Source organism: Herpailurus yagouaroundi, unplaced genomic scaffold (genome assembly GCF_014898765.1).
Source record: "Herpailurus yagouaroundi ecotype Mexico unplaced genomic scaffold, PumYag 187, whole genome shotgun sequence".
In the NCBI taxonomy this organism is placed as follows: domain Eukaryota; kingdom Metazoa; phylum Chordata; class Mammalia; order Carnivora; family Felidae; genus Herpailurus; species Herpailurus yagouaroundi.
Window position 1 is genome coordinate 32562870 of NW_024412418.1, and position 12875 is coordinate 32575744.

Below are 12875 nucleotides of genomic sequence, written 5' to 3' on the forward strand. Positions count from 1 at the left end.
ATAGATGCTGTAGAAGAGGAGCTTGGGGCTCATTTTACCCCTCAAGGATGGGGCTTCCCAAAGGTGGGCTCTTTGTTCCTTACTCTGCTTCTGTGCCCCCCCCACCCCCCGAACAACTAGAGCAATTGGGAAGAACTATGGCCCCTCTCGAAATGTTAAGTGAAGAAAGCCCTCCATCCACCTTCCCTTTTTAGGTAAGCAGCACTTACTCCCCCAGCAGGCCACCAGCTGAGTGTGTGTGTGTGTGTGTGTGTGTGTGTGTGTGTGCAGGTTGGGTTTTTAATATGAATCTTTATTAATTTTATCCTGAGTGTGAACATGAGGTATGCTATAACAGAGACTGATTTCCTATCAATTACTTTATAGTAAATGACAAGTGTGTTGTGCCCCCCTCCCCCTTGGCTCCGGGCCTTACCCCAGGGTGATGTGATGAAAATGAGATGCAAAAATCTTTACGTGAGTGGTGGGACATTCCATAGGCAAGGGATGGAAAACAAGGGATTTTCCCCACATATAGACAGGAGAGAGGTGGCCATCCCGCTGCCCTCCAGAAAAAGGAGGGCAGAAAAACTTCATTTCTTTGAGAAGGGATGGAAAGGATCATGGATTCTCACCCTAGGCTTTTTTTTTTCAATATATGAAATTTATTGTCAAATTGGTTTCCATGCAACACCCAGTGCTCATCCCAAAAGGCGCCCTCCTCAATACCCATCACCCACCCTCCCCCTCCCTCCCACCCCCCATCAACCCTCAGTTTGTTCTCAGTTTTTAACAGTCTCCCATGCTTTGGCTCTCTCCCACTCTAACCTCTTTTTGTTTTTTTTCCTTCCCCTCCCCCATGGGTTTCTGTTAAGTTTCTCAGGATCCACATAAGAGTGAAACCATATGGTATCTGTCTTTCTCTGTATGGCTTATTTCACTTAGCATCACACTCTCCAGTTCCATCCACGTTGCTACAAAGGGCCATATTTTGTTCTTTCTCATTGCCACGTAGTACTCCATTGTGTATATAAACCACAATTTCTTTATCCATTCATCAGTTGATGGACATTTAGGCTCTTTTCCATAATTTGGCTATTGCTGAGAGTGCTGCTATAAACATTGGGGTACAAGTGCCCTTATGCATCATCTCACCCTAGACTTTTAGAAGGTACACACCTAGGGAGAGCTCTAACCATCCTGGCACCTTAGGGGCTTACCTTAGGGACCTGGTCCCGGCTGTAACACTTTGGCCCTCTTGGGGAGATCAGAGAAGTTTTATTATCTTTTTTTTTTTTAATGTGGTAAGATACACAGAAGATGAGTTTACCATCTTAGCTATTTTAAGTGCACGGTTGACTTATTCAGCACATTCACATTATTGTGCGGCCATCACCACTACCCACTTCCAGAACTCCTTTTCTCCTGCAGACCCAAATCTCTGTGCCCATTAAACAGTAACTCCCCGTTCTCTCTTCCCCTCAGCCCTTGGCAACCACAACTCTTTCTGCCTTTGAATTTGACTCTAGGTACTTCACCTAAGTGGAATCATACAGTATTTGTCTTCTCGTGACTGGCTTATTTCACTTAGCATGATTTTCTCAAGGTGTTCCCACGTTGTAGCATGTTTCAGAATGTCCTTCCTTTATTCAGGCTGAATCATGCTCCATTGTGTGGATATACCATATTTTGCTTATCCATTCCTCTGTTGATGGATGCTTGAGTTGCTTCCACATTTGGCTGTTGTGAGTAACGTTGCTCCAAACATGGGTGTGCAAATATCTCTTTGAGACTATGTTTTCAATTACGTTGGACACACACCCACAAGTGGAACTGCTGGGTACATCTGATTATCCTTTTGGATAAGAGCAATTATTTGGACAAATGGCTACAGATCTAATTCTCATGGTACATAAAGAGCAAAATGCTTCCAGGGAAAGTGAGAACAAAAATTCCCTGCCTTTATAACTTATACATTTCCGAGTGTCAGGAGGGTAGGGCATTTTGCAAGAGCACTGAGAAATAAAAGAAATTGTATTTCCCCACAGTCCACATGCTGGTCACAGGTGGGCAGGAAATGGAGGTTCTTGGCAAGCATCACAGGCAAGTGATGTAGGCAGTCACCCGAGGAAGTAGAACTTCTCCTCTCTGCCTAGATGCTGCAGAGCTGACCACTCTGGCCACAGACTCTTCATCAGTCAAGAGCAATCCTGAGAACAGCAAGTCAGCTCCGACTCTACTATTAAGGTCCCATCACTTACTTGACAGATATCATGGAGCAAAATTCTAGCTGATGTGGCCCCAAACCCTCAGCATAGTCCAACAGCCACCACTGCAGCAGCCAGTTCCTAATTCGGTGTCCACAGATGGACTTACGGAGAGTTTATGAACACCAGCAATTAAATCTCCTTTTGAAGAAGTGATCTAAAGCTTTTATCGTTTTCAAAAGTATCTGTGACCCAGAAGAGGCTAAATCCACTCTCATAAAAGGGTGCCAATGAAAACAAAAAGCAAAAATCTTAATAGCAAGGTCTTAGGAACTCCCAAAAGATTGAACAGCGAGCTCCTTTTGTGTAAGCCCTGTATTCACCACAACTAGTAAGGTGCCCAGCACACAGTATGTGCTCAATAAAGACACACCAACAAATGAATGAAGAATCTGTCAAAGACAAAGAAAATGCACCTTAATGATGTAAGTCAATGAGAAAGTTGAATACAACTTACAGACATCAATTTTTCACCTAGCTGAGCAAGCACACAGCTGGTTCGTCCATGGGTAAACATTACCACTGATTGATTCTTTCGCTCATTCGTCTACTCACTCATTCATTTAGCAAATATTTATTGAGGTTGAGCACCTGCTGTGTGCTAGAACCAAAGCTACATGAGACAGTCTCAGCTCTCAAGCAGCCCCCAGCACAGTGGGGCAGGCAGAACCACAAATGAATCATCACAGTACTGGGTGGTAAAGGCAGTGACACGGACTGCACAAGGGGCTGGGAGACCCAAGGCAGGGACCTTTTAGTGGTTGAGCTTGGAGGAGGCTCAGGGAAGGTTTCACCAAGGGAGTGACATTTGAGCCCAGTGCTGAAAGCTGAGAAGCAGGTAGTCAGTGGGTGAGGGAGCCTGTTTTTAGCCTCCATGGCCGGTGCTGGGCACACACAACAGGTCCTCCCTTACTATGGATTGTCAAATGAAGAGTGCCCATCTGTAGGGGAAAAGTCTATGCAGGGAGCTCCTGAGCTAAATTCCAGCACTAGCAACCCAGCCTCCATTATTTTCCACGACTCTTCTCAATGTGCCCCCGCCCAGCAAGATTCACTGGTTTACTCACTGCATCTGGGAAGTCTTGTTCCAGCCCTCCCACCTTTACACACTGATATCCCTCCCCAACCAGAGTTACCCCTACTTCTTCACCCACATAGGCTGGACCATCCCTCAAGACCACATTTTCCCCCAAAGCTTCCAAGAGTCTACCTCTCCAAGATCAGTCACCTTTTTTTTTTTTTTTTTCCATAAATGTGTTTACCTTGTTTTCCCAACCAGACTGGAGGCCCCTGAAGGCAGGGACAATCTGTTATTCTTTATCAGGAGACAATGTAGTAGAGAGTAACGGTTCTCAAATATTACACACATCAGAATCACATGGAAGAGTCACTAAAATAGACTTCTAAACTCTACTTCCGGAGTTTCAGATATAGTCAATTTCTAACAAATTCCCAAGTGATGTGGTCCAGGGACCACACACTCTGAGAACCACTGGTATGAGAAGCACATGGGTTCCACACCCAGCTGAACCCAGATTTCAATCTAGGCTATGCATCTCACTGGCTGTGTGAGTTAGGGCAAGTCCCTTAGCCTCTCTGGGCCTCACTTTCCTAAGGACACACTAATACTTTGCAGGGTTACAAAGGAACCCAGCTGGCACCCAATGGACACCTAATAAATGCCTGTTAATTGATTGGCTAATTGCCTCAGTTACAAATCAAAGCATCCCTTTTTAAAAATGCTTTTTAAGTTTGTTTATTTTGAGAAGGGGGGAATCGCAGAGAGGGAGGGAGGGAGAGGGAGAATCCCAAGCAAGCCCACACTGTCAAAGCAGAGCCTGAGATGGGGCTCAATCCCAAGAACTGTGAGATCATGACGTGAGCCAAGATCAAGGGTCAGATGCCGGGGCGCCTGAGTAGCTCAGTCAGTTAAGCATTTGACTTTGGCTCAGGTCATGATCTCATGGTTTGTGAGTTAGAGCCCCACGTGGGGCTCTGTGCTGACAGCTCAGAGCCTGGAGCCTGCTTCGGATTCTGTATCTCCCTCTCTCCCTGACTCTCCCCCACTTGTTCTCTCTCTCTCTGTCTCTCTCTCTCTCAAAAATAAATAAAATGTAAAAAAAAAAAAAAAAAAAGAGTCAGATACCTAACCAACTGAGCCACCCAGGTGCCCCCAAAGCACCCATTTTTGAGCCAGGTTATTTCTCCCAATTAGGGGAGCAAGTAACACCTCAACACTCTCCTCTCCAACTCTTTTCCATCAGGGACTGACCAGCAGAAGAATTTAATTTGATTTCTCCACTTCCAGTGGAAAAGGTGATGCTTCTCTCCAAACCACTGGGCTCACTTTTTTTTTAAACAAAACTTCTCTAGGCTCTGTCCTTTGCCCAAGCCCCCGATCACCCACATCATTAAATGAGCATCTTCTCAAGGACGCATGGATTATCCAGAAAGCTTAAAATTAAATATATTCACCATTTTAAGTTTTTAATACACTCATGTTAGCTAAAAATAGATTTTGACTATGTGGGCATGAGGGGAGTACTTCAGCAATGTTTCCTTCAAGCACGTAAATGTTAGGTAGTGGCTGTGTGTTTCTGTCTCTCTCATCCCTAACTCTCTCTCTCTCCTTTCCTCCCTCCTGTTCTGGTCTCTGCTTGCCTGAATGGAGAGGTCTTTCATCGCCCAAGCACCAGAGAAAAGGGTCTTCCTCCCTCCTCCCTGACAGAATCATAGCCGTAGGCATGACCCACACTTACTTCCATTTATGTGTAGAGATTCACCCGTGCACAAGGAAGTCAGCCATACACATTAAATATAGGCACATGCTCAAGCAGCCAAGTCTCAATAAGGACTGTGCGCTTGCTCTACAGACGCCACCGCCAGACAAGTCCCCATGCACCACCTTGCACCCCTTTCCAACTGGATAACTTCCAACGCCCTTTTTTGCCTTCCTTGTTTACCCCACCCCCATCCCCAACTCACCCATTTCTCAGCAGGATGCTCCAAGTAGGAACTGGGCTCTGCTACCCAATTTGCTGGGGGTCCTGGGGCAAATGGGTTTTCCTCTCTGCCTTCTCACTTGAGTAATGACAAATATACCACCTGCCTTAAAGTGAGATAACAATCAAGCCAGATAATGCAGTAAAGGGCGTGGCACCTTGTTCCGGCCCATTTAAGTTTTAGGTAGGAAATCAATTACTAAAAATCAGTAAGCATTGCAGCATTATTTACCATAGCAAAGACATGGAAACAACCTAAGCGTCCATCGATGTATGAATAAAGAAAATGTGGTACACACACACACACACACACACACACACACACACACACACAATGGAATATCATTCAGCCATAAAAAGAAGGAAATCCTACCCTTTGTGACAACCTGGATGAAACTTGAGGGCTTCATGCTAAGTTAAATAAGTCAGAGAAAGACAAGTACTATATGATCTCACATGTGGAATCTGAAAAAGCTGAACTCGGGGTACCTGGGTGGCTCAGTCAGTTAAGCTTGCTGCTTCGGCTGAGGTCATGATCTCAGGGCAGTCCGTGAGTTCAAGCCCCACATTGGGCTCTGTGCTGATGGCTCAGAGCCTAGAGCCTGCTTCGGATTCTAGGCCTCCCTCTTTCTCTGCCCCTCCCCTGCTCGTGCTCCTTCTCTCTCTCTTTCTGTCTCCCCCAAATAAATAAATATTTAAAAATTATTTTAAAATTACAATAAATTTCATATATAAATAAAAAAATTATTTTAAAATTAAAAAAAATTAAAAAGCTGAACTCATAGAAACAGAGAACACATTGGTGGCTACCAGAGGTAGGGGATGGGGAGTGACAGGTGGAGGAAGTGTGTAAAGGTGGTCGAAAGGTAAAAACTGTCCACTATAAGAAAAATTAGTTTTGCTTAGGGAATGTAATATATAGCATAATGACTATAGTTAACAATATTCTATTGTATATTTGAAAGTCGCTAAAAGAGTAGGTCCTAAAAATTCTCATACAAGGAAAATATTGTATGTGAGGTGATGGATGTTAACTATAACTATATAACAATATATACATAGTTGTACCTTATTTTGTACATCCTAAACATATACAATGTTATATGTTAGTTATACCTCAAAAAAAAAAACGGGGTAGGGGAGAAAGGGGGAAGACATCTTGGGATTTGGGGCAAGAAACCCTCAGCTGGTCTGAAAATGGAAAAGCTTGCCATGAGGTCTAGTGTGTGCCAGGCTTTCTCACCCTCATGATCCACGAGGGAGGGATTATTCCTCCTCTCTTATAGTCAAGCGTCCAGGAGGCAGACTTGCTTAAGCTCACAAGTCTGGTCAGGGGTGGAGCTGGGACCTGAACTTCCCCTCTGTCCAGACAGGAGATGAGATGCCTCGAAGGGGAGGAGGAAGCTGAGACCAAGACAGTTTGTCCAGTGGCACCCACCTCACCTGGCCTCAGGCCCAGCTCTGGCAGGCCCTCCAGGCCCAGGCAGCTGAGGCCTGCTGTGCCTGCCAGAGGGCACCTGTCAGGGGCCAGGCTGTGCCAGAGAGAGGCATCCTTTTTGGTGGAGCCCAGATGGAGATTCTGCTGCAGTGTGGCCTCGGGTGAGGACAGAAGCAGGCCAGCACACCTCATGGGACCCCTGTGGTCATTCCCATTGGCCACTAATAGAAGTTGTCTCCAAAGCAAATCACTGCAGGGTCATTTGTGTGCCCGCTTCACCCACAGAAAGAGGCCCCAGTCAGCAGGGCCCCTGGCACTCAAGTCCTCCCATCTGGAGGCAAAATGTGCAGATGGGCAGGTTTCACAGAGAAAAGGCAAAATGTGCAGATGGGCAGGTTTCCCCAAAGGTCTGTTCTTTGGTGCCCACACTCCCTCCTCAGGAGATAAAGTCTCAGGAGCAGAAGAATCCTCAGCAGCCCCAGCATCCCTTTGGGAAGTGGTTAACAGCACAGTCTTTGAAGTCAAGCATGACCGGATTTGAAGCCTTTCTCTACCAATTCCCAGCTGTGTGATCTTGGGAAAAGGGCTTAACTCCTCTGACCCTCAGTTCCCTGCTAACAGTAACTACTAGGCAGTTACTCTGTGATGTAAAACAGGTAAAGTGTGTGACATGTACTAAGCACACCCAACAGATGTTGGTGAAGCAAAAAGGAGATAATCTTATTCTCTCTCTCTGTGCCGCTCTCCACCATCTGTCCAGAAAGGCAGCAGGTTTGAGGATGGTCAGCAGCTCAGGAAGGGAAATGAGGCATGCTTGAGAAACCCTGAGTACGTACACAGGCTGAAAGCAAATGCTGAAATGCTCTGGAAAAAAAATGAGGCGTGTGTTTTTTCAGAAAGGCTGTGTGGAAGAAAGGAAGAGGAGATATAAGATATACACAAGGGAGAAGACCTTTGGGGGTAGAGAAATGGTGGAATTTTACTAAGTTTCTTCTGGGAGGTATGGGAATCATGTCTTTCCACCTCCCCTGGAGAGTTTAGTAAAGCCTCCACTTCTAAGCCATGCGATGGGGAGCTGGATATTTGGGGGGATGCAATGAGAGAATTAATGTGACCTCGAGGGGCCTCAAGGATACAGAGCAACCAGGCCATGAATGGAGTTGCCCTTCCGGGTTATATTATTATAGTGAGCATGATCCTGGACCGCAACTTCAGTGGGTGAGAACAAAAATGTTACTGAATTTCTACTTCAAGCCCCCACTCCAGCAGGCAGGTAGTTAACATGGGGCTTTCTTGACATTTCTTCCCACCTCCCTGCCTGGTTCTGTGGTGCCAAGAGACTTGGGGAGGCTCCATCTTGTTTCTGTAGCAAACACCCACGTAAGTACTGCTGAGGGTCCCCTGCATCCTTCAGGCTGGTGGCTGTGCCCTGGGGCAAGGGAAACTTTCTTCAAAATAGTCCTGGTATGGATTTTGTAGCACAATCTACACACAGCCTTTCCCTTGCTGGGTAGCTTTCCCCCCTACCCTGTCCTGCCCAGTATACACACATACACAGCAGGCAGGCAAAGAGGCTGGGCACAGGTTCCTGTTCTCAAGAACTCCCTCCCCTCCCCTCCTCTTGACAATGGGGCAGGATGGAGGTGAAAGGGGAAATGACTTTTCCCGTCCAGGTTCCAGCCCTGACATTTTGTCTATAATTCAATTCTCTCTTTTAGTGATTTTACAGTCTTCTAAGTTTCCCTGCAGACACAGGCTTTGAACACACCAATTGTCTGCTTTCTGCTCTATCTCAGCTTCACAGCCACCTGCCTGCAGGGGGGTGGGGTATGGAGGGGAGGGTGATGATATCTTCTCTACAGATACCCCTATTTTATTCTTACTTGTTGCATAGTATGGATGATAGCATAATTTTTGTTTTTATTTGTTTTTAACCAGCTCACTGTGGATTGGGATTATTGAAATGCTTAATTTCTTGAAATATCCCCCCATTCTGTGATGTCACCATTATTAACCTGATGACCCCCACTGCCATGGTCACTGACACACCTGGTCAGCCAGATAAAGACAAGGAACTAAAGCCTGAACAACATCAGGGCTGGAAGGGACCTTTCTGAAGGTGTGCACCAACCCTTTCCTGGCACAAAGGAGGGGAGGGGCCCTGCCTGGGGTCACACTTACCCAGTACACCAGTGGGCACAAGAATCCAGGTTTCTAAAATCCATCCCAGGTTTTCCATTTTGCCAGAAGGAAGGCTGAGAATTCTCAAAGGGGAATACCCTTGCTGGTAGCAAGCTTTTGGTGCCTGCCCTTCTTCTAGTCCCCCTCCCCCCATTCAGAAGCCTGCTACCTTGTTGGAAGTGGGAAAGCAGGAGACCCAGTGTCTCCTCATAGAGACATATGTAGCTCTGTGTCTCCTTCTGTTGTAGAAATAAATGGTTTCATGTCACACAGGCTGTTCTACATATATGCCTGGGACATCTTTCCATGTCAGAATATATATCCCTACTTTAGTCTCTGGACTGTCTCAGTATTCCACAGTATGGATAATACTATGTTTTTCGTTTGGTTTGTTTTAACCAGCCCTCTATTGATGACCATTTTAATTGTTTCCAAAATTATAATACATACTACAGCAGAAGTCCTTCCATGCCTCCTTGTGCACCTGACTTTTGGAAAGTTACTTTCCAAAGTAACTCTAGCACCTACTTGGCGGGCAGTGCGATGAGCATCCTCTCTATACAGCTAGGTGTAGGAAGGTGGGAATTTGGTCACAGTCGCACAGCAGGCTTGTGCTAGAGATGGCAACCGTGGCGCCCTCTTCAGTCCCCAGACCTAACACCTGTAGTCCCAGCTGATGAACCCTTAAGTCCTTTACACTTGGGTCCAGCTTGGATTGAACTTGGCCTTCTGTTTATTTCAAATGGCCTGGAAGACCAAAGTGTGTGGGTTGTGCCAAGCACTGCATGCTGAATGTCAAGGAAGAGAAAGACTACTAGATAACCTTCACTGACTGAGGGAGTCCCATGGGTGGGCCCCTAGAAGATGAAGTAGGCTGGACTATCTTCCTGATTTGTAAATGCTAGTAGTCTTTGTCTTCCGGGCATGCCCATGATCTCATTTTACTCCGCTGGAGTCTGTATTATTATCTTCCTCCTTTAGAAAGGAGAAAAATGATGCACAGAATAATAACTTGTCCAACATCACACAAACGAGTAGTAGCAGAGACAGGACTGGGGACTTGTTCTTTAAAAATTCATATATTATCACCGCTAAAAGGAAAAATAGCGTTCCTGAAAGTGTGAAAAACTGAAATTGCAACTACAAAAATAAAATGGCAACTTTCAAATAGAAAGTTTGAAGAAAAAAAAAAAAAACTTGGAACAACAACAAAAAAAGCTTTGAAAAAAAAAATCTTGTTAGGTGACCATGGCACATCATCTCATCTCTCTGAACCTTCGTTGTCCTGTTTTCACAGAAAGAGAATGGTAGTAACAATAATACTAAGCACGGGAATGGGAGCTAATATATACTTCGCTCTGCTCTAATGCAACAGTTGGTTCCAAGTCTGAGCTTCCCCTGCAGACTTGCATTCAAGCACACATATTTAATATGGCTATAATAATATAATAAATCTTATAATCCTATGATAACACACGATTTTGTCTCCTAGTTTTTCACGTGACGTCATAAGTTTTTCCCACAGCCTCAAGCAATCCCCTTTTCAGTGGCTATTATACCCTGGATAATTAATTCCTGCTGCTGGTGCCAGACAATTTACCGCCACCAAGTTTTCACTATTTTGGCGGATACTGAAGGAAACCTCTTTCGGCTTCAGAGAGGTTCCAGAAAGTCAGAGACTGAGGTTTTCGGACCCTAAGCTCCTGCCCTCCCCAGGCTGTTCACCCAACCCCACCGGCCCTCTGCCAGGGTGCCTGCTCCTGCCCTCACCTCTTCCAGAGCCTGAGGCAGAGCTGAGGCCTTGCCTGACAGAATCCTATAAAGACTCAAAGCAGCAGCCTCAGAGCAGGCGCAGAGAAGCTTCTAGGGAAAAGGCCTGGAAAGAGCTTCCCTTGGTGTCCCCCACCCCCTCCTGAGAACTGTGTACTTATACTCCATACCTCTAACTCAGAGAATTCTTTTAAAATTCAACCTAAAGGGGCTCCTGGGTGGCGCAGTCGGTTAAGCGTCCGACTTCAGCCAGGTCAAGATCTCACGGTCCGTGAGTTCGAGCCCCGCGTGGGGCTCTGGGCTGATGGCTCAGAGCCTGGAGCCTGTTTCTGATTCTGTGTCTCCCTCCCTCTCTGCCCCTCCCCCGTTCATGCTCTGTCTCTCTCTGTCCCAAAAATAAATAAACGTTGAAAAAAAAATTAAAAAAAAAAAAAATTCAACCTAAAATCCCATTTTCCCTTCAAACTTTTTTTTTGGTCAGGGACCTGTGGGAATTTCTCCAGAAGTGTGGGAATGCATTGCATTGTCTTTTCAATTCCCCCAGGTCCTTTAACTCATCAAGCCTGTTGGTACCAGGTTAAGAATACATCCCAGCTGGAAGGGGGCTAGGGGAGGCATTCTCTCTTTCCACCTGTCCTGGCTGCCTCCCACTGTTTTCACTGGGCTTAATTTCATAAGTGCCCCTTTTTCAGTCTTGAGCAGGTACCCATTCACCTGACAGTCACTGGAATGTTCTAATGTATTAGAGGCATGCCTGACAGAGATGAGTGGGGGGCGAAAGAAGGGATCTGAGGAGCTGCGCTCAAGTTACGGTTCCTTAACTTTTTGGCAGTGAGACCTTGGCTCAATCATGTAACCTCCCTGAGCCTCTACTGCCTCATCAGGAAAATAGGAAAAATTATAACCCGTACTTAGCCAGTGTTGAGAGATCTCGTTTGCGAAAGCGCTGGATACATTGTAAAGCACCTAGGAGCTCACGGCACCTGGAAACACTTTTGAAAAATATTTGAAGTGTTCCCCAAATCTTCCCTGCTTTTCTTATCTTTGTGGGGTGAGGGCTTGCTCCACTCTGCCCCCACCAGGACCCTCTGATCTAACGACACCCACCCTCGCCAAGCCCAGGTGAACCCACATCTCAGCCCAGGGGGAGTGAGCTCGCCCTTCAGGCCCGAAAGCGCGCACTCAGCACCCACTCGGATCTTCCTCCTTTGTGCACCCCGCATCCCTCCCACCTAGATTCGAGCGTGCCCACCCACCCAGCCTGCTTCCCCCCTCTCCTGCAGCGCACGCGTGGAGCGGGGCACTCAAAGCGTCCCCAGTACATCTGGGCGCGCAGGCCACCACAGCTGGAACGCCCGGCCGCTCAGGCTCCTGGCCGCCCCCCGGCCCCGCAGGTAGTGGCGCGAGGCGGGGTGGGGGGGAGCGGGAGCGCCGGCGGGGCGGGGCCCGCGGGGGTGGGGCGGGGGCCTGACTGCCGGGTCGGACCGCCGAGCCGCGAGGGACAGAGGCGCGGGAGGCGCGTGGAGCCAGCCGCAGCCGGAGCCGGTGCCGGAGCCGGAGCCGGAGCCGGAGCCCCAGACCGCGCCCGCGCCCGCTCCCGCGCCCGCGCCGCCATGCCCTTGGCCTTCTGCGGCAGCGAGAACCACTCGGCCGCCTACCGGGTGGACCAGGGCGTCCTCAACAACGGTTGCTTCGTGGACGCGCTCAACGTGGTGCCTCACGTCTTCCTGCTCTTCATCACTTTCCCCATCCTCTTCATCGGTGAGCGCGCGGGGAGCGGCGGAGGAGGGGAGGGCACAGGCGGGGAGGGAGGAGGAGGAGGAGGAGGCGCCGCCGCGCACCACACCGCTCCCTTTCCCCCCTCGGGCCCCGCGACCGACCGGCATTCGCCTCCCTCCCGGGGTCCCCTGCTCTGTGTTGTATCCCGCGGTCCCCGCACTCGCTGGCCCTGCCATCCCCTCCTTCCCTGAGGTGCACCAAACACAGGACGCTCGTGACTCAGGGGACCCCCAAGTTTTCCACCGCAGAGCCGAAGCTGAAATGGAGAACAGGAAAAGCAGTGTGGGCGCTGGAATGTTTGGGAGGGGTTCGGGCTGTACCCCCAGTAGTACAGTGTAGGGAGACAGGGCACCCCTCCCCCGAGGTACTCTCCCGGTCAGCCGAGGCTGGGCCCAGGGAGAAGGGCAGCCTGGCCTCGGGAGCCGGAATGGAGGCCCTGTGAGCCCCTGTGTGTTTTGG

General features: G+C 48.1%; 1 protein-coding gene and 1 long non-coding RNA gene across 6 annotated transcripts in view; one reads left to right on the top strand and one right to left on the bottom strand.

Annotated features, from left to right (window-relative positions):
• Positions 1 to 1026: 1026 nt before the first annotated feature.
• Positions 1027 to 12875, bottom strand: part of LOC121043707 (uncharacterized) — a 12709-nt gene continuing 860 nt past the window's right edge. The window contains exons 1-3 of one of the 2 annotated variants that reach the window (XR_005796986.1): positions 12296 to 12401; positions 5232 to 5355; positions 1027 to 2638 (exon numbers count right to left, since the gene is read on the bottom strand). This is a non-coding gene — a long non-coding RNA (uncharacterized LOC121043707). Of the gene's footprint in view, positions 2639 to 5231; positions 5356 to 12295; positions 12402 to 12875 lie in introns of those variants that run through there. The other variant, XR_005796985.1, reaches the window with a different exon arrangement.
• ABCC8 (ATP binding cassette subfamily C member 8) overlaps positions 12251 to 12875 on the top strand; it is a 78118-nt gene continuing 77493 nt past the window's right edge. For all 4 annotated transcript variants that reach the window (XM_040495697.1, XM_040495699.1, XM_040495698.1 and 1 more), the window contains exon 1: positions 12251 to 12398. In XM_040495697.1, the coding sequence (XP_040351631.1) occupies positions 12251 to 12398 (148 nt within the window). The remainder of the gene's footprint in view (positions 12399 to 12875) is intronic.